The 22,409-nt window shown below is 38.6% G+C and overlaps 1 protein-coding gene across 1 annotated transcript in view; it reads left to right on the forward strand.

The window, feature by feature from the left end:
- The first annotated feature begins 14,608 nt into the window (after positions 1-14,608).
- The window catches only part of AP3B1 (adaptor related protein complex 3 subunit beta 1), a 266,465-nt gene continuing 258,664 nt past the window's right edge, over positions 14,609-22,409 (forward strand). Inside the window, 1 exon segment of the mRNA NM_001002974.2 lies at positions 14,609-14,850. Within this exon segment, the coding sequence (NP_001002974.1) occupies positions 14,723-14,850 (128 nt within the window). The 5' untranslated portion in view covers positions 14,609-14,722.

The raw sequence follows: 22,409 nt of genomic DNA on the forward strand, positions 1-22,409 counted from the left end.
TGGGTATATGGAAATAAGCAGTGGGGATAATTGGGCAAATACTCTCCCTAGAATAGTGCTGTAAGTGTATCCTTCTGGTTTATTTTGTTTGCTTGGTAATATGGCCTTACATGACTACCAAATTTCTTTTATAATCATATTTAATTGAAAGTTAATAATCTATTTCCTTCATCAATGGTATTAGTGGATGACTTCTACAATATAATGTGCATTCACATAGATCAGTGGTTTATGTGGGTGAAGCAGGTCATTTGAGGCTTTCCAATTCATACTGCAATCTATTTTCAGTTAGGTTCATTGAAGAAGTTAGTTAGAACTTTTGGAGACTTTACAACCTTGAGATTCTAGATATAGTGTTTTTTCTTTATTCATTTTGTTTTCACAATAAATTCTCAAACTTATAGAAAAGTTGAAAGGACAATGAATACATATATGTATACTCTTCACCTAGATTCACCAAATGTTAACATTTTGTCATATTTTTCTCATATATATACATATATATGGTATCTACTGTGTGTGTATATGTGAACAGTGTATATATATATACAGGCATATTTATATATGTATATACTTTTGAGACTTTCTTTTCCTGATCCACTTGAAAACAAGTTGCATATATCATTACACATTACCCATAAATGTTTAAGCCCTCATCTCCTAAAAACAAAGACTTTTTCCTATGTAACCACAATACCATTACAATATCTAAAAGGTGATATTAATACAATAATATCACCTAACATACTGTTCCTATTCACATTTCCCTTATTGTCTCAAAGATATCTCTTAGGTTGGTTTTTTGTTTGTTTTAAATCCAGAATCTAATCAAATTTCACACATTGCATTTTGGCTTTGGCTCTTCAATCTTTTTTATTTAAAAGTAGCTCCCTTGCCTTTTTACATTCATATCATAGAATTTTTCCAAGAGTCCAGATTTATCTCTAGACTTCTTTCTTTCTTTCCTTCCTTCCTTAAATTTTATTTATTTATTTATTTATTTATTTATTTATTTATTTATTTATTTATTTATTATTATTTTTAAGTAGGCTGCACACCCAGTGGAGAGCCTAAAGTGAGGCTTGAACTCATGACTGTGAGATCGAGACCTCAGCTGAGATCAAGAGCCAGATGCCCAGCTGACTGAGCTACCCAGACACCCCATGTTTTTTCTTAATAAAAAAAATTAAAATTTTGAAAAAAGAACACTGATAAATGGGCTGCGTGTTACTATTTTCTGTTGTCAATGCTAGGAAAGAGCCTAAATATTGGGCCTAAATTCTTTAGTCTTGCAATGTGACTCATTTTACACCAAAAATGTTGATTAAAAGAAGACCTCCTAGATCAAGACATGATTCTGGTGTCCCTGGGGTCAAGCCCTGCATTGGTGTCCTTGCTCAGCAGGGAGCCTGCTTCTCCCTCTCCCTCTCCTGACACTCCCCTTCCTTGTGTTTTCACTCTGTGTCAAATAAATGAATAAAATATTTAAAATAAAAAAAAAAATAGGGATCCCTGGGTGGCGCAGTGGTTTAGCGCCTGCCTTTGGCCCAGGGCGCGATCCTGGAGACCCGGGATCGAATCCCACGTCAGGCTCCCGGTGCATGGAGCCTGCTTCTCCCTCTGCCTGTGTCTCTGCCTCTCTCTCTCTCTCTCTCTGTGACTATCATAAATAAATAAAAATTAAAAAAAAATAAAATAAAATAAAAAAAAATAAAATAAAAAAAAATAAATCCTATATGTGTCCATGAAAGCAAGGGATACCACTAGTCATGAATACACAGATCATTAAAACTTGATTATCTTTTTCCTTAACTATCTAAGAAAATGTTAGAATTTTTGGGCTGCAAAAACCTCAGAGGCAAGTTAACTAGCATGATTCCTTATATCACCAGTGAGGAAACCACAAACTCAAAGAGTCTCTGATTTGCCAAGTTCATACTGCCAGTTATTTGTAGAGCTAGGACGAGAGATACGGTATCTTGATTTTCAATATCCTGTGTCCCTGATTCTTCATCATCTTTTCTACAACCCCCTTTCCTTTCCTTTCCTTTCCTTTCCTTTCCTTTCCTTTCCTTTCCTTTCCTTTCCTTTCCTTTCCTTTCCTTTCTTTTCTTTTTTCTCCTTCTTTCTATTGAACAAACAACAGAACTTTTTAAGAAGACAAATCACTTCTGTTTCATGCCTGCCAGAAACTTCTGTTTCTCAATAGTTGCATTATTGACATTTTGAGCTAGATAATTTGTTGTTGCGGAGGCTGTATTGTAGGATGTTTAGCAGTATCATGACTTCTACCCATTTGATACCAGTTACTTCTCCATTTGTGACAATTAAAAATGTCTCTAAAGATTGCCAGATGTCCCAGGGTGGAGGTAAAGGTGCAGGGGTGCAAAATTGCTTCTGGTTGAGAACCAGTGCCAAATGGTTCTTGTTTGGGCAATAGTTCTTGTTTTATATGTCAGCTTTTCTTTTACTCCAGGTAAATACAAATTCAAATTTTTGTATAGTTAGAATCACAACATAGATATAATTTTTATTCTATCATTACTTAACATTTTATAATGAGTATTTTCACTACTGTTAAATGAGATAGACATGTATTGTTTTTGCCTACCTAGCATCCCTGCTCCCCCTTTTCCTTTTTTTTTCCTGCTCCCCCTTGCAGTAGCAGCAGCCCTTTGTCCCTTCTGGAACTGTTCCTCCCTTACCCCCAATCATTTTTTAGGGTCCTTCCTTCTGACAAAGTATGAGCAAGTGATCTAGACCTAAGTAGGCATAATTAATCTCCATAGCCACAATAATTACTTTTAGTGATAGGCACGTGACCCAAGTTAGGCCAAGCAGTATCCTTGGAAATTCGTTTTCTGGGAATTTCCAAGCAGTATCTTTTCCTGGGAATTTGCTAGAGTAAAGGTTCTACTTTGTTCACATTGCTGAAGTGTGATGTTGTACAGTTGAAGTTCCCTATAGCTATGTCCTTAGCTTACCCACAGTTTAGGAGAATAAAGTCAACACAGACAAAACCAGAGCTAAGTGGGGAAACAGGAAATCCTAGCAGTTCCATTTGAGTCACTAGACTCATTCATCTCTGAGGGCAGTGCAAGCGTTGTCAATAAATTTCTTCCCCCACATCCTTTTATTTTTTCATTTATTTTTTGTTAAGTGGTTTGACAGGTGTTCTTTTACTTGCAACAAAAAGAGTCTTGAATAAGAAACTAGGATTTATGGTATTTAATGGCTCATATGTCCTCAAGTTGTATTGCTGTGGTTTTCTTAACTGTTCTGCTAACATTGAACTTTAAAATGATTTGAAATATTTTCTATTTTAAATGCAGTTTTCTTTTCCAGTGCCTTTTGAATGACTTCTAGTAAATTTTCCATTAGTTTCCTCAAACATAGGCCTTGGTTTGAATTCTAAACTACAAGATTTAAAATTGAGTGATTTACCGTGTAATTGAAGGCCATTTGGTTTTTACTTTATCCCCTTTTGCTTTTTTACTTCCATTATAATCATTCCATCTGCGATTATACCAACTGCTGTAGCTCCAGCTGCATGGGCACATTTGAATGCATTAGTGTGTATGTCAGTGGTTTAGGAAATTTTTTATGGTATCATGAAGATTTATTTCCTACTCTTGTAAGGCCTGCTTTATGATATCTTTTAACTATTATCCTCAAAAACAATATTGTTCAATTTTAAGCCTTCAGAACTTTACATTCACTTAAGATATAGAATTACTCTGTCATCCTAATGTCTGTGAAAAATGGCTCCAATTGTTTTACTACCATGAAGTGTATATATACTTCATTTATCTGCATATGTTACTTTTCCATATTTATTTATTTATTTATCTTTAAAATCTTTTTATTTATTTATTTTTTAATTTTTATTTATTTATGATAGTCACACAGAGAGAGAGAGAGAGAGAGAGGCAGAGACACAGGCAGAGGGAGAAGCAGGCTCCATGCACCGGGAGCCTGACGTGGGATTCGATCCCGGGTCTTCAGGATCGCGCCCTGGGTCAAAGGCAGGTGCCAAACCGCTGCGCCACCCAGGGATCCCTACTTTTCCATATTTAAAGATCTAGTTCAAATATTATTATCTTACATATCTTATTTCTTACACTTTGTCCACAATTTGTTTTCACCTCTTGTTATACTTACTAATCTATTTCATATCTATCCAAGGTGATACAAAAGTGATACAATAAAGGGAGTGGTGCCACGTTAGGGTCCTATTGTAGCTATAGGCTCACCTTTCAGAGACTTATAGGTAGCAATATAATATAAAATATATTAACATCATATATAAAATATATATAATATATAATTATATATAAAATATGTATTAACAGCAATAGTATAAAATATATTAATATCAAATTATTTATAGAAGCATAATTTTTTAAAAAAGATTTTATTTATTTATTCACAAGACACAGAGAGAAAGAGGCAGAGACAGGCAGAGGGAGAAGCAGGCTCCATGCAGGGAGCCTAACGCGGGACTCGATCCCGGGCCTCCAGGATCACACCCTGGGCTGAAGACGGCGCTAAACCACTGAGCCACCCGGGCTGCCGTAGAAGCGTAATTTATAATAGCAAAGTAATAGAAACAAATCAAAAGTTCATCATTAGGGGTCTAGTTTAATGAATTATGATGCAGCCATGACATGGACTGCTATGACGTTATAAACAAGAAAAAGTGTGTATATATATTGATACAGTATTATCTCCAAGATATATTATTAAGTATCTCCAAGATATATTATTAAGTATCTCAAGAAGTGGTATAGCAGATAGTTAGAAGTGTGGACTCTGATGTCCAGTCTAGGTTTGAAGACAGACTCTGCTATTTATTAGCTGTGTAACTTGTCTCAAGCCCAGTTCCTCATTTTTTCCACCTGTGAAATGAGAATGCTATGAGGATTCTTTTTTTTTTTTTTTAAAGATTTATTTATTTATTTATTCAGAGAGAGCGAAAGAGAGGCAGAGACACAGGCAGAGAGAGAAGCAGGCTGTACGCAGGGAGCCTGACGCGGGACTCGATCCCGGGTCTCCAGGATCACACCCCGGGCTGCAGGCGGCGCCAAGCCGCTGCGCCACCGGGGCTGCCCGCTATGAGGATTCTATGAGGATCCAATGAGTTGATACATGCATAGCACTTAGAAGAGTGCCTGGCCCATAGTAAAATAATTGAACTACAACAATGAGATGTGAATAAATTATATTTAAATTATGCAATATAATTCATAAAATGAAAAATTAAATATCTTTTAATGTATTGACATTAAATTTTTTCACCATTACTGCCTTGGGTTGTACTTTTAGGCATATTCATGTAGAGCATTATCTTTTCTATTATTTTAATGTCTTTGAGGACAAGCTTTCCTTTGCATGATCTCCAGCATGTGCCATGTTCAAAGCAAGTTCCACAGGTATTTCCTGACAGAATTTTTTTTTTATAAAGATTTTATTTATTCATTAGAATACACAGAGAGGAGAAAGAGAGAGAGCGGCAGAGACACAGGCAGAGGGAGAAGCAGAGGGAGAAGCAGGCTCCATGCAGGGAGCCCGACGTGGGACTCGATCCCCGGTCTCCAGGATCACACCCTGGGCTGTAGGCGGCGCTAAACCGCTGAGCCACCAGGGCTGCCCTCCTGACAGAATTAATAAAACATTCAGATTCCTCTTTGCCTATAAATGTAATTTCAGAGCTTTAATAATTAGTAGTTTTAGATGTCTAAGAGAGTATATGAGTATACAACACCTATAATTTCAACATTTAGGGGCAAGTCCAGAAATTTTGTTACAGTAGAAGTTAGGTAGTTTACTCCTACCTGGAACAGGATTCTGAAAGTGTTATTTTTCTTTTCCTTTTTTTAAAAAATAGTTTTATTTTTAAATGAGAATTAATAATTTTTAGAAGCTTTGAGTCTCAGAAAGGTTAAGAAATCGTGTGCCTTCATTGATCTAGCTAGTGACATAGCTGGGAATCAAACCTGGATCTGGCTGTTGTTCGTTCAGCCAAAACAGTGTGGTGGAAAGTAAAGTTATATTTCACTTTGAAAGGAGTCTAACAGACAGGACATAAAGGAGGAGCTATCCAGTGCACCTGTCCTTCAGCGGTGCTTCACTTTGCTGAACATATTACCTAGTTATTTAACTTTCTTCCAAAACTCAGGACTCGGGCAGCGGGTGGCTCAGCGGTTTAGCGCTGCCATCGGCCCAGGGCCTGATCCTGGAGTCCCGGGATCGAGTCCCACGTCGAGCTCCCTGCATGGAGCCTGCTTCTCCCTCTGGTTGTGTCTCTGCCTCTCTGTGTCTCTCATGAATAAATAAATAAAATCTTAAAAAAAAAAAACCAAAAAACAGAACTCAGGACTGAGTAAAAACGTTCAGTGTATTAGGAATATGAGAAAAAGTATAATAATAAGATAATTTTGTATAACCTAAGCCTTTGCCTCTGAGATTAAGGCCATCTAAAATTCTTTAAAAAATTAAGAGAATTATAAGCGGTTTTGAATGTTCTCTTTGTGTTATTTGGCGATACACTCTTTCCATACCTAAATCATCATTTTTAATATATATTAATCATTATCTAATGTAGGGTTGATCACAATGCATTTTTTCTGGATCAATTTCATTATAAAATACAATAATGAAATCATGGCATTCTCAAGGCAGAAGTTTGCAGGTATGTACCATTTTAGAAAACCTGAAGTATGAAAATCCCCAAATGCTTGGTAAATTGGAAGATTGCATAAATTCAATTACAGAAGCATTCTTCTTGTTCCAAAATAATTAGTCATGGGGTTTCTTTAAATAGGAAGGCATGACAACTGACATTCATTTGGTGAAGGAAACTTCATACTCTATCTGGGAATATTGTCCTCTTTAACATGCAAACCTTCCAGAGGGATATGTATCAGAGAGTGATGAATAACTAATTAGACAAATCAGCTGTCTTAGTCAATTCGATAACCAATGAGGATGGGGACTGTGAGGAGATGCCATATTAGATTGGGTGAGGACATTAGAGAGAAGACATCTCCGAATAGGCGATAGATGAGCTAATAGCTGAATGAAATAAAGCTTGGATAAAGCCAAAAGAGTCAGCTTTTGGAATACCCATTGGAAGACTATTCCCGGAGAAAACTCAGCAAGTAAGGTCTCTCAGATTAGAGCAAGCTTGGTGGAACAAGGAACAGGAAGACCAGACTGCCTGAAGTATAGTAATTCAGGGAGAGTGTGTCTCAGTGAAGGCAGGAGGTATAAATGAGGGCCAGATGAAGTAGAACCATAGTAAGTGCATGTAAATTCCTTAAGTTGGAACTTGAAACATTTTAAGAGTTCAATAAATGAAAACTCATAGTTATGAGAGCTCATATTACTGTTTTATTCATAATTCCAATTTGTTTTTTAAATAGGGATAGAATTATTTCTTAAATTCAAATAAACAGAAAAATTTGTGAAATTTGGGCTTCATATCTTTGCCAACCTTATAAAATTTAAATTTCATTTAAAACCATGAGAAGAGTAATTTTCTAATTGTAAAGGGTGATAAAACTATTTGTATGGAATTTATTATATGACAAATTCTTGTTTGTGCTGAGAGTCTTTCTCACCCCATTCCTAAGTTTGTGCTGAGAGTCTTTCTCACCCCATTCCTCGGATTGATATTCTTCCTTCAATCCTGAAAACATTTTCCTAAAATTCATTCAATTTGTGTGGTTTATTTTTAACCATCTTGGAAGTTATTTATAGGTATTGTGTTAATTAGATTGTGATAGACAGAATGATGACTCCCAGATCTATACAAGTCCTAATTCCTGTAAATTGTGAAGCAGAGGGAATTTGACACAGATTGGGAGAAGGCAATGTGAAGACAGAGGAGAGAAAGATTTGAGGATGTTATGCTGCTGATTTTGAAGATGGAAGAAGGGGCCAGTAGCCAAGGAATGAAAAGAATGCAGTTCCAGAAGCTGGAAAAAGGCAAGGAAGGGCTTCTCCCCTACAGCTTTTGGAAGGAGTGGCCTGTCCATACCCTAGATCGTGTACCTTGATTTCAAACTTCTGGACTCCAAAACTGTAAGAGAATAAGTTTATGTTGTTTCAAACTACAAAATTTGTGGTAATTTGTTACATCAGTCATTGGAAAGTAATACAGACATCTAATTTTCCTTCATGATGCTGTACTTTTTCTTTTCCAATTTTTTTTTTTTTTTTTTTTTTTTGCTTTAAGCTGGTTTTATTTTTCCAGAGGAACTTTAGATTCAATTTGTCTAGTAAAAAATTTGAATTTTGATTGAAAGTACATTAAATATGTGGATTCATTTGAATATTTCAATTCGGAAATATAGACTCTCTATAGCCCCCTATCCCCCATAGCTAAACAATACAATTTTATAATTATTCTCTTTTTATAATTATTCTTAATAATAAGACTTAAGTCTTATACATTTCTTAAGTCTTGTTTCTTAAGACTTATTTGTTGCTGCTGTGAAATGCGATATTTTTCAAATTCTCTTTATCTATTTTACCCATCCTCCTGCCTACCTCCCCTCAGGCAACCACTGGTTTGTTCTCTGCATTTAAGAGTCTAGTTTTTTTTTCTTTTTTCTTTGTTAATTTGTTTTGTTTCTTAAATTCTATCTGTGAGTGAAATCATTTGGTATTTGTCTTTCTTTAACTGACTTATTTCACTTAGCATTATATCCTCTAGCTCCATCCATGTTTTTGCAAAATGCATGATGTCATCCTTTTTTATGACTGAGTGATATTCTATTATATATGTTTACCACATCTTACTTTATCCATTCATCAGCCAGTGAACATTTGGGTTCTTTCCATAATCTGGCTATTACTGACAATGCTGTTATAAACATAGGAATGCACATATCTTTTTGAATTAGTGTTTTTGTTTTCTTTGGGTAAATACTCAGTAATGGAATTCCTAGATCATATAGTAACTCCATTTTTAATTTTTTGAGGAACCTCCATCCATACTGCTTTCCACAGTGGTTGCAACAGTTTGTATTTCCACCAATAGTGCAAGACAGTTCCTTTTACTTTTTCTCTATATCCTCACCAACACATGTTGTTTCTTGAGTTTTTTATTTTAGCCACTCTGACAGGTGTGAGGTGATATCTCATTGTGGTATTGATTTGCATTTTATTGATAATGAGTGATGTTGAGCATCTTTTCACATGTTTGTTGGCCATCTGGATGTCTTCTTTGGAGAAATGTCTGTTCAACTCCTCCTCTCATTTTTAATTGGATTACTCATGTTTTTTGGTGTTCAGCTGTCTCATTCTTTATATATTTTGGACACTATCCCTTTATTGGACATGTCATTTGCAAATATCTTCTCCCATTCAGTAGTTTGCTTTTTCTGTTTCAATGATGGTTTAATTAATTGTGCAAAAGTTTTTTATTTTGATGTAGTCCCAATAGTTTAATTTTGCTTTTGTTTCCCTTGCCTGAGGAGATGTATCTTGGAAGAATGTTGCTAAGGCCAATGTCAAAGAGATTACTGCCTAGAGTTTCTTCTAGGTTTATTATGGTTTCAGGTCTCACATTAAGTCTTCAATCTATTTTTTAAAATATTTTTATTTTATTTTTATTTTATTTTTGAGAGAGAGAGAGAGAGAGCGAGAGAGCACAAGCAGAGGAAAGGGAGAGGGGGAAAGGAAGGTAGAGAATCCTAAGTAAGCTCAATGTCCAGTGCGGAGCTTAACAGGGGGCTCAATTTCATGACCTTGAAATCACAACCTGAGCTGAAATCAAGAGTTGGATGCTTAACAGACGGGCCACCTAAATGCCCCAGTCTTCAAGCCATTTTGAATTTATTTTTGTGTATGGTGTAAGAAAGTGGTACAGTTTCATTTTTTTTTGCATTTAACAGTCCAATTTTCCTAGCATCATGTTTTGAAGAGATTGTCTTTAACCTATCATATATTCTTGCCTCCTCTGTTGTAGATTAATTGACAGTAAGTGTGTTTTTATTTTTGGGCTCTCTACTCTGTTTAGAGAGTCTGATACTCTTTTCTTTTGGTATAAAAAAAATTCAGGCTTGGATATTAGTCATGCTAGTCTTACAGAATGAACTTGAAAGTGCTTTTTCTTTTTCTTTTTTAAAAAGCTAATAATAGTTTAAAAAATAACAAATAGCAAACTCCTTATAAGCCTAGTAGAACTGTATTGGCTTAATCCCTTTTTGGTTGTAGATTTCTTTTTTTTCCAATTTTTCTATAATTATTTAGTCTATTTGAGTTTTCTACAAGTTTTGGAACCAACTTTTATAACTTAGATTCTCCTAGAAAATAATGAGAAAGGGTTAACATTCACTATTTATAATAATATAATGTGCCTATAAATCAAAAACATGGATAACCTACTTAAAAATAAGCAAATATCAAGTCTGCATAATTAATAGAAGAAAAATTTGGATGGCCATTTAATATATGCTTTAGCTCCATCATATCTAGGGAAACCATATATCCATTTTTACTGGAAAAGTCCTGGTTTATATGTGCCCTTCCAGCAAAATTATGGTTTATGTCACTTTTTAGTCTTGAAGTTTCCTATATGGACACTAAATTATATCGTTCCTTACTTAAATAAATGAGATGAAAGTTTAAATAATAATGAGGGTTTTATTTATTTTTGTCAATCAGATTAACAAACATTAAAATAAGATTTATAATATTAATCACTGGAAATGGTATAGTATACCAGAGGAATATTAATGGGAAAGATAATTGGTACCCTCTTTTTGGTTATAAATTTGGCAATATCTATTAGAGTTTTAAGTGTGCATATCATTTGATGTAACTATTGGACTTGTGGATTTTTAACTTCTGCAAATATTGATGGTATTGTGCAATAACATGTAAGGGCAAAGCTGGTGTATAGGCTGCTGATTAAATGCAGTATAGAAAGATTTCCATAATATATTAAGAGAAAAAAGTCAGACACAAAATGGTATTATAGTTTTAATTGACATTTGGCAAAGTATACACATATATAGTTTGTTTTCCCATGCTTAGAAAATAAGTTTGAAAATATATGCACCAAACTTGATACCTATTATCATGAGATTTTAGATGAATAGAAACTAAAATGAGAGAATTCAATAAAAATTTTGCTAAATGTTAGGGGAAAAATCATTTTTGAAAAAATATAGCCTATGCAACAATAATCTTGAAGTAATATATATGCTGGTAGAAAACAAAATCTGGTTTTGGCTTGGTAGCAAACATCAAATAATAATCCTTTGGTTCTATTAGAGCTGATGTTTCTTCTGGTTGGAAGCATGACCTTTTTCCTCTGTCAAAAATCTCATGACTACATAAACGTTTTTGAATTCTGAAGAGACAGGAAACATTAGATCTCAAACTATGTGGTTACTATTTTTATATTTCTAGAATATATTAGAATCTTTTGGCAGGAAGTACTGCAAGTCTTTCTTGTCTACTCTCTAATTTATTTTTCAAGTCATAAAAGAAAGTTTTATCTGTTTTCCCAAGGAATATCTGCTTTGCTATACATAATAATCTAGAGAAGAGATAAAGAAAGCTACCCAATCACCATTTTGAGGAACTTACAACCATAATTCCTACACCATTCGAGGGCAAAGTAAAAAATATTATAGGTCAATCTAATGCATGAATAAGTAAAATGTCAGCAAATAAAATCAACAAGTGAATTAAAAATGACAAAGTTAAGAATAAAGACCTTCAAATCTATAAGAAAAGCAAACTACTCAATGTAATATTGGGTAAGTACGTTCATAAAATGCAAATGTAACAAAATTATATTTAAAATGCTCAAATTCATTATGACCATGAAAATTACAAAAATAATACTCATACCTATCATGTTGATGACAATACAAACTTTTTATAAATCCAAGTGTTGGTGAGGATGTGAGGAAAGATTTTTTTTAAAGATTTATTTATTCATTTATGATAGAAGAGAGAGAGAGAGAGAGAGAGAGGCAGAGGGAAAAGCAGGCTCCATACCGGGAGCCCGATGCGGGACTTGATCCCGGGACTCCAGGATCGCACCCTGGGCCAAAGGCAGGCGCCAAACCTCTGAGCCACCCAGGGATCCCCGGAAAGATTTTTTAAAATGATTTATTTATTTTAGTGAGGGGAGAGTGGCAGAGGGAGAGGGAGGAGAGTCTTAAGCAGACTCTATGCTGAGCTCAGAGCCTGAAGTGAGGCTGGATCTCACAACCCTGAGATTGAAACCTGAGCTGAAACCAAGAGTTGAACCTTTAACTGACTGGGACATCCAGATGCTCAAGGAAAGATCTTTTATACACTGCTGTGGGAAGGTGAACTACTAAAATTATATTAGAGAACAATTTAGGCTATTCAGTAAAGGTGCATGTAATCTACAACCAAGAAATTCTACACCCAGATATATATGCCAGAGATTCTTTAGGGTATGTATCAATCTCCTCATTTTACAGATGAAAGAAACCAAAGCTAGCTTCTTTTACTATTAAATCAATTATATATGCAAATCACCTATGTGCTTAGTACATATTAAGCCATCTGTTAAGTATATCTACGATTATCATCATCATGAATAATCAGCAATACGTAAGATTTCATAAATTGATCAATATCCATATTGATGTATAATAAATTTCATCATTGCTTCTCTGGAGAAGTATTTTTACAACTGAAATAAAAACCTATCAAGTTAAAACAACAACAACAACAACAACAACAAAACCTATCAAGTTTTAAACAGACGATGAAGTTGGGAGGATGTTCCCTTCTCTCAAAGTAAAGACTCAGTCATGAGTGTTTACACAGTAACGGTGTGGCCTTTATTTTTTATATTTGTTTTCATGTATTAAATTAAGGCTTTATTTTTTTATTTTGAGCATTTTTTTTGGTGCAGAGCAAAACTGAGAGGAAAGTACAGAGATTTCCTATATACTCCCTACCCCTACACAGGAATAGCCTTCCCGATTATCAACATCTTCTACTAAAGTTGTACACTTGTTACAGTTGATGAACCTATACTGACGTATCGTTATCACCAAAGTCCATACTTTACATTTGGGTTTACTCTTGGTGTTGTACATTCTATGGCTTGGACAAATGTATAATGAGATGTATCTATGATTATGGTATGGTACAGGATATTTCCATTGCCCTACAAATTCTTCCTTGCTCTGCTTAATTTATCCCTCCTCTCCCCTCTCCAACCCCTGGCAACCACTGATGTTTTCACTGTCTCCATAATTTGCCTTTTCCAGAATATTATGCAGTTGGAATCACACAGTATATAGCCTTTTCAGATTTGCTTCTCTTATTTATTAGCGTGCGCTTAAGTTTCCTCTAGGTCTTCTCATGGCTTGATACCTGCTTTCTTTTTAGCATGGAATAATATTAATGTCTGAAGGACCACAGTTTACTTATTCATTCACCTACTGAAGGACATTTTGGTTGCTTCCAGGTTTTGGCAATTATGAATAATGCTTTTATAAATATCCACGTGCAGGTTTCTGGGTGGGCATATTTTTTTAACCCCTTTAGGTAAATGCCAAGGGATGCTATTGCTGGATTGTATGATAGGAGTACTTTTAATTCTGTAAGAAATTGACAAATTGGCTTCCAAATGGCTGTCCCACTTTGCAATCATGCCAGTAATGGGAGTTCCTATTGTGTCACATTTAGTGTTTTAAGTGTTCCAGATTTTGGCTTTTTTTTTTAAATTATTTTTTTATTTTAACAGGTGTGCAATGGTATTTCATGATTATCTGTGTGGTCTTTGGAGGAGTGGAGCCTTGAACGGCCCCACCTCCTCCTGGGGCGGGGGTGGGGGGCAGTTGGTGTTTCGCTGAACTTCTGACAGTCTCCGGCTCTGGCTCTCCAGGGTTCAATGCGCGTGCGGAGGGGAAAGAATAAGGAAAGAGCGAAGGAGCTCAGATCTTGCGCCGGCAGCCTGGGGAGCTTTACGGGCCGCTCCCGGCTGCCACGTGGCTCTGTCTTACTCGCCGCTGGTGGCCCGGTGGCCCGGGGCCAGCAGGAAGCACCCGCTTAGCCCCGCGGACCGCCCCGGGAGCAGCGCTTCTCGGGGGACCCAGAGGCACGGCGGGGAGGGGCTGGGGCTTCGTGGGGGCGGCTGCGAAAGGAATACGGCGGGCAGGCGCGGGAAGAGCGGTGGACAGCAGCCCACGAAAGGAAAGGCGATCGTCGCGGATTTAGGAAACCTGATAGGGTGTGTTGGAGGGCACGGCGGAGGAAATCTGAAAGCCACTCGTTTACTACTCGTTTTACTACTGAAGTCAAAGCGCCCGGGCTCCCGACACCTGCTTCAGGCATCAGACCGGGTACAACCGGTTACTGCTCTTCAAAAAACCCTGAAAAGCCGAGCGGCCCTGCAGGCCCCGCCCCCGGCCTCCCTGGCGCCCCGCCCCACCCCACCCGCAGCCCTTCAGCCGCTCGGAAAGCCCGGAGAAGGGAATCCCGGCGCGCCGGGAGCGGCCGACGAGGGCTCCGGCCAGCCGCGCACTGGGCATGCGCGCGGGGGGGGGGCGGAGGGGCGGGGGGAACGCCAGCCGGCGGAGGGGCCGTGACGAGCCCGGAAGCGCCCGCGCGCCGCTCGGCTCCACAAGTAGTTTCGTCCGGCGCCCCGGGTCGGGAGCCCTCGGAGAGACCCCCGGCGGCCCCTGGCCGGACCCCAGCCCGCGCCGCAGCGATGTCCGGCAACAGCTTCGCTTACAGTGAGCAGGCCGGCGGCGGGGAGGCGACGGAGCTGGGCCAGGAGGCGACCTCGACCGTTTCCCCCTCCGGCGCCTTCGGCCTCTTCAGCAGCGATTTGAAGAAGTGAGGAGAAAGGTTTGGGGTGTGGAGGCGGGACGGAGGAGCTGGGGACCCGAGGGGCGGGCGGCGGGCCTGGGCTCCCGGCGGGGGCGGGGCGGGGCGGGTGTCCCTGAGCCCTCCGGGGGTGGCCGGGTGAGCCCTCCGGGGGTGGCCCTGAGCCCGCCGGAGGGCCCGGGTGAGCGTGTCGGGGGCTCTCGGAGGCCTGACTTGAGTGAGAAGAGCTGTTCGCAGAGCTCAGGTCTCGTTCCCAAGATCCGACGGAGTCAGCCTGCGCCGGGGCGCGGGAATCCGAGTTGTGAACGGACACCTCCTGCTAATTTAATATTTACTGGACCAGACTTGGGGGATTGCGCGTTGTGAGGGTGAAAGAGGCGCTCGCAGAGCCGCGGGCGCGTTGGAGCGGTCGTCCCCCGCCGGGGGGAGGGGGGGCCCTCCGCGAGCGGCGGAGACGCAGGGGGCCGCCCGCCCTCCCGCGACCTTCCGGGCCGGGGCCGTCGCCTCACGGGGAGAACCCCTCAAGCCCAGACAGAGTAGTGAGCCTGTGAGTAGAGAACAGTGTGCCTGTGAACAGATTCTAAAGTTTTACAAGTTAATAACGTGAATCGTACTTTATTATTTTATTTTTAAAAGATTTTACTTTTTCGTGAGAGAGAAACGGGGCGGGAGGGGGGGCCGGCTCGCTGCGGAGAGCCCGGCCGGGGCTGACCCCGGACGGCGCCCTGGAGCAGCAGGCGGGGCGCTCGGCCGCGGAGCACCGCGTCCCGTAATGTGAATTTTATTTTATTTTTATTTATTTATTTATTTTTCGTAATGTGAATCTTAAAGACAAATACTAAACCGTGTAGAGTTTTTTTTTTTTTTTTTTAAGTAAAGATATTATGTACCATCGAAAACTGGAGAGAAAACCTCCCCAAACTTTTTGGTTGGAGGGGTTTTAAACTTAGAGAATCCTGGTAACTTTATATTTTATTGTAATCATTTTTATATTTTTTCTTGTTTTTAATGTCTTATTATTAGACTGTGGTCACATCATAGGCCGTCACTAGATTTATGCTGAATTAAGTGAAAGTAGCCGTGCTGATGGCTTTGCAGGTGTCAGAAGAGTATGATTCAAATCCAACTTAAATTTTACTAACAAGATAGGGCAGTCTGGAGAGTTGCTAGTAGTTGCAGTGGGGTTTAAATTTTGTTTGTACCAAGCTGACCGAAGTCTTCTATACAGCGTGTAGAATCCAGTTTTCCGTCCCCGCCCCCTTGTTCTCAGGTAAGGTAACGGATTTTTTTTTTTTTTTCATTTTTCATTCAGTGCATTTAGATGATGGATTGTTCTAATAGGAAGTTTGCTGCAGCTTTACACTTCTTTTAGCAAAAATGTTCGGCTGTTGAATTAACTCTGTAAGTCTGCCTCTGTCTGTTTTGCATGTGATTTACTTGCAATTAATTTACGTGTATGGTTTGTTACCTTTTTCTTAGAGCTTCTGATTTCCTATCTTGTCAGATCTGGGTGTAGTTTGGAGAAAGATGTATGGCTTTGACTAAGAACAGTGCTGTTGAGGTGTCAAGCAGGTTGGAGTTAAAATAAAAATAGCTTACATTTGGCAGCCCCAGTGACCCAGCGGTTTAGCGCAGCCTTTGGTCCAGGGCGTGATCCTGGAGACCTGGGATCGAGTCCCACGTCAGGCTCCCTTCATGGAGCCTGCTTCTCTCTCTGCCTGTGTTTCTGCCTCTCTCCCTCTGTGTCTCTTACGAATGAATAAATAAAATCTTAAAAAAAAAAAAAAAGCTAACATTCATGGAGTGCTTGTGTGTTTGTGTTCTACATTTATTATCTTACTCGATCCTCACAACCTCAGTGGTTTGTTACCAGATACTTATTTGATTCCACTTGCAAATGAAGAAATTAGAGCGCAAGTGATTACCTTGTCCAAGATCACAAAGCTACAGTGCTGCACTTTGAATTTGAATGCAGACGTTCTAATCTGAGAGCCCATTCTTGAACACTTGGATATGCTACTATTTGATGAAATTTATGATGCTTTTATTAGAGAATGCACACATCTCATTAAAAATGTAAAACTTTGAAAAGTAGTTGTAGACATTATATTACCTTGAAGCTTCCAGGAACATTTTGGTTATTGAACTGCAATCTAGTGAGATTGTATAGGAGCAAGGGGACACCTGGAAGTGGTCTTTTAATCTCTCATGAGTTTACATTCTTTTATAAAATCATAATATTTCTTGCCTTTTTTTTAAGCCAAATGGTAAAATTTATGTAAAAAAATTTAAAGCTTACCCTGTTTCTCTGCTGTCATTTTTTTTTGAGGTGTACTTGACATGTAACATTAATTTCAGGTATATGACAATGATTCAATATTTGTACGTATTCAGAGATGATCACGACAATAAGTCTAGTTAACATCTAGTTAACACCATGTCTCTTAATTTTTCTTTCTTGTGATGAGGACTTTTTTTTTTTTTTTAAAGATTTTATTTATTTATTCATTCATGAGAGACACACACAGAGAAAGAGAGAGAGAGAGAGGCAGAGACACAGGCAGAGAGAGAAGCAGGCTCTAGTCCATGCAGGGAGCCTGATGTGGGACTGATCCTGGGACTCCAGAATCACGCCCAGGGCCAAAGGCAGGCGCTCAGCCGCTGAGCCACCCAGGCGTCCAGTGATGAGGACTTTTAAGATTTACTTTCAGCAACTTTTAAATATGCAGTACTATGTTACTGACTATAGTGGCATGCTGTATCCCATGATTCACTTGTTTTATAACTGGAAGGTAGACCTTTTGACTCCCTCCATGCATTCATTCATTAGCTCTGCTCTAATTTTTGATGGTTGAATCTGAAGTATTTTCAGATTTCCAAAAAAGTTGCAAGAATAGTACAGAGAACTACCCTTTATGCAGATTCACCAATTACAAAGTTTTTTGCTACCTTGCTTTATTTCTTTCCACCTCCATGTATACTTAGACACACATATACATTCATATTGTGTTTTCTGATCCATTGTAGAATAGGTTGTATACATCATATCTTTTTACTCTTAATACCTTGGTATGTATTTTTTTAAGAATTGATATTTTCTTTTTTTTTTTTTTTTTAAAGATTTTATTTATTTATTCATGATAGTCACAGAGAGAGAGAGAGGCTCAGAGACACAGGCAGAGGGAGAAGCAGGCTCCGTGCACCGGGAGCCCGACGTGGGATTCGATCCCGGGTCTCCAGGATCGCGCCCTGGGCCAAAGGCAGGCGCCAAACCGCTGCGCCACCCAGGGATCCCAAGAATTGATATTTTCTTAACCAACTGTAGTACCATTATATTCAGGAAATGTAATATTAGTACAATTTTTAGTCTGTAATTCAGTGTTGTGATTTGTCCTGGTAAATAATTTATTGTTAGCATTTTTTTTTTCTGTCTAGTACAGCATCCAATCCAGGATAATGTACTTGATTTAGTTGTTGTATCTCTTGATCTCCTTTAATCTGAAATAGTTCCTCAACCTTTGGTTGTTTTGTTTTTTCCTTTTTAAGATTTTACTTATTTATTTGAGAGAGAGAGACAGAGCATGAGTGAGGGGAGGGGAGCAGAGAGAGAGGGGGAGAAGCAGAATTCCTGCTGAATGGGGAGTCTGATGCAAGGCTGGATCCCATGACTCTGAGATCATGACCTGAGCTGAAATCAGGAGTTAGATGCTTAATGGACTGCGCAACCCAGGTGCCCTCTTAACCTTTGTTTTTCACATACTATGGCACCTTTGAAGAATACAAGTGAATTATTTTACTCATGGTAATCACTTTGGATTTACTGGTGTTTCCTCATATTTAGATTCATGTTATGCATGACTGGTTAGAATAATATCATAGTAATGTGGCTTTCTCAGACTTGCTCCTGGAAATGTTCTGTTAAAATGTTGTCCATTATATTTCCCCCAGTAATCATTCTGTGAGGGATGATTTGAGGGCAGTGCAGATATCTTGCTCCTTATTAAATTTCACGGACTCTTAGATATAGCAACCTAGATAAATCTTCTGAACCATTCTTTTTTTTTCTTTTTCTTTTTTTAAGATTTATTTATTTCAGAGATAGAGTGAGCAGGGGGAGGGAGAGAGAGAGAGAATCCCCAAGCAGACCCTCGACTGAGCACAGAGCCCAACTTGGGGCTTAGTCCCGGGACCCTGAGATCACGACCTAGCTGAAATCAAGAGTTGGCCGCTTAGCCACGGAAGTGCTCCTCTCTTGAACCATTCTTAATCACAATGGCTGCAAAGTGTTGATTTCCAGCTCTCTGACTTCTATTCTGCTGTTTGGCATCTTGTCCTAAAGCTTTATGTCCTTTGATCCTTCATTGACCATCTCAAGGATGCCTAAATACTTCCTAGGGATGGGATCATCGATAATTTGTTTTTTTGAATTTAATCTTATTTATCAACCTTTTTTGTCCCTTTCTCCCTTTAAACAAAACCAGAATTAGGGAGTTTTAGATCATTTTAGAAAAGCAGGTCATTTATTGGTTAATTAAGACTGTGTATTTGATTATTGGCCTCAAGATTTTCAGTTTTTTCATTTAGTAAAGAGATATTTTTTCTGTATTCCTTTTGTGATTTTTGTCGATTTTTTTGCTTTTAGTTTTTTTCTGAATTGCTTCCTGCTTTGTCTTAAAGAAGTTCTTTTTTTTTTAAATAAATTTTTATTTATTTATGATAGTCACACAGAGAGAGAGAGAGAGAGAGGCAGAGACACAGGCAGAGAGAGAAGCAGGCTCCATGCACCGGGAGCCCGACGTGGGATTCGATCCCGGGTCTCCAGGATCGCGCCCTGGGCCAAAGGAGGCGCCAAACCACTGCGCCACCCAGGGATCCCAAGAAATTCTTTTATCTTAACCAGTTTGATTCTGTGTGTGTAATTTAAAGTAATTTTAATAATTTTATATCTAGATTAAACATTTATTTCTGGAAAGAAACAGAGAAGACTAATTTTTCTTAACAATAATGAAAGTACTAAATTTCTGTGTTCTTTTTTTTTTTTTTTTTTTTAAAGATTTTATTTATTTATTCATGAGAGCGAGAGAGAGACAGAGACAGACACAGAGGGAGAAGCAGGCTTCACACAAGGAGCCTGATGTGGGACTTGATCCCGGGAATCCGGATTCATGCCCTTAGCCAAAGGCAGACACTCAACCGCTGAGCCACCCAGGCATCCCAAAAAGTACTAAATTTCTGAATCTCCCCTCTTTTGAGAGTATCATGGTGTATTAGGAAGAACATTGGACCTAGAGTGAGAAGACATAAGTTTAAGTTCCTGTTTTCCACTAGTAATAATCTCTTCAAATTTAAGGGTCCTCTTTTCTAGAAATGATATGATATTCGCGTATTTTGTTTTTTTTTTTAATAAATTTATTTTTTATTGGTGTTCAATTTACTAACATACAGAATAACACCCAGTGCTCATCCCGCCAAGTGCCCCCCACCCCAGTGCCTGTCACCCATTCACCCCCACCCCCCGCCCTCCTCCCCTTCCACCACCCCTAATTCCTTTCCCAGAGTTAGGAGTCTTTATGTTCTGTCTCCCTTTCTGATATTTCCCACACATTTCTTCTCCCTTCTCTTATATTCCCTTTCACTATTATTTATATTCCCCAAATGAATGAGAACATATAATGTTTGTCCTTCTCCGATTGACTTACTTCATTCAGCATGATACCCTCCAGTTCCATCCACGTTGAAGCAAATGGTGGGTATTTGTCATTTCTAATGGCTGAGTAATATTCCATTGTATACATAAACAACATCTTCTTTATCCATTCATCTTTTGATGAACACCGAGGCTCCTTCCACAGTTTGGCTATTGTGGCCATTGCTGCTAGAAACATCGGGGTGCAGGTGTCCCGGCGTTTCATTGCATCTGTATCTTTGGGGTAAATCCCCAACAGTGCAATTGCTGGGTCGTAGGGCAGGTCTATTTTTAACTGTTTGAGGAACCTCCACACAGTTTTCCAGAGTGGCTGCACCAGTTCACATTCCCACCAACAGTGTAAGAGGGTTCTCTTTTCTCAGCATCCTCTCCAGCATTTGTGGTTTCCTGCCTTGTTAATTTTCCCCATTCTCACTGGTGTGAGGTGGTATCTCATTGTGGTTTTGATTTGTATTTCCCTGATGGCAAGTGATGCAGAGCATTTTCTCATGTGCGTGTTGGCCATGTCTATGTCTTCCTCTGTGAGATTTCTCTTCATGTCTTTTGCCCATTTCATGATTGGATTGTTTGTTTCTTTGCTGTTGAGTTTAATAAGTTCTTTATACATCTTGGAAACTAGCCCTTTATCTGATACGTCATTTGCAAATATCTTCTCCCATTCTGTAGGTTGTCTTTTAGTTTTGTTGACTGTATCCTTTGCTGTGCAAAAGCTTCTTATCTTGATGAAGTCCCGATAATTCATTTTTGCTTTTGTTTCTTTTGCCTTTGTGGATGTATCTTGCAAGAAGTTACTGTGGCTGAGTTCAAAAAGGGTGTTGCCTGTGTTCTCTAGGATTTTGATGGAATCTTGTCTCACATATTTGAGTATTTTGTGAGGTTTTCATAAGATGGTAGAGTTGAAAGTTTGAAAAACCTGGTGGAAGCTTCACTGAGGTGCTGATATTATGGGTCTTAAAGCCCCAGTTTTTTGCCAGGTGAGGAAAGGGGGAGTTGCTCAGAGTTGCAAAAGAAATGCCTGTTCAGATGAGACAAAATGTTTACATTTTTAACTGTAGGCAGTATTTAAAGCATGGGACTAGGCAAACAATCCCTACATCCCCTTGCCCTGGGAGAACCACTCTTATTTAGAAAAGAAGGCAGTTTAGACAAAACCTGAGAGAACACTAACATTTAGAGTTAGATGTAAGAACTAAAGAAAGAGACTCAGAGGGCTAGGAAACCAGAGAAAGGTTTAAAAAAAAAAATGATGAGGGGGATGGGAACTGAGAGGATAGTCAATAGGAGGAAATGGTCAATATGTTAGGAGTTGCATAATGAGGATAATCTAAATGCAGGCTGACTAGAGGCAATTGGGCTTAACAGTAAAAAGTGACCTTAGCAACCAGGAATTTAGCAATGCAGTACCTCCTTAAACACATTGAAAGGTAGCATTTTTAGTTTCTGCTGAAATTGGGGTGGCTTTTCATTTGTTTAGATTCACATAGCTGATTTCAACCCAAACAAGGGGCTGCAATGCATTGCTGTGGTCATATTATGTCACGTAGTACGGGGTAGTCAATGTTACATCAGTGTTTTTGTATTTCATTAATGAAGCCTAGCTTACTTTTTAAACTTGTTTATTTATTGTCAATTTTACAACATCAGCCATGAAAATTACATATAATCCTTTAACCTTTTGTATCAGTGTTTCTCAGTGGAGTCTCCGAGGAAGAGTACATGGGTCTGTGCTTTCTGTGTACAGTAAATCTGCTTCTCTGCTACTTGTTTTCTCATTCAGGATAGCATATGGAAGTGCAGCTGAATGAGAGTAACCTTTTTATAGGATGTTCTTGAGTTCACTTTATTAAAAACAAAGATAAAC

Source organism: Canis lupus, chromosome 3 (genome assembly GCF_011100685.1).
Source record: "Canis lupus familiaris isolate Mischka breed German Shepherd chromosome 3, alternate assembly UU_Cfam_GSD_1.0, whole genome shotgun sequence".
Classification (NCBI taxonomy): domain Eukaryota; kingdom Metazoa; phylum Chordata; class Mammalia; order Carnivora; family Canidae; genus Canis; species Canis lupus.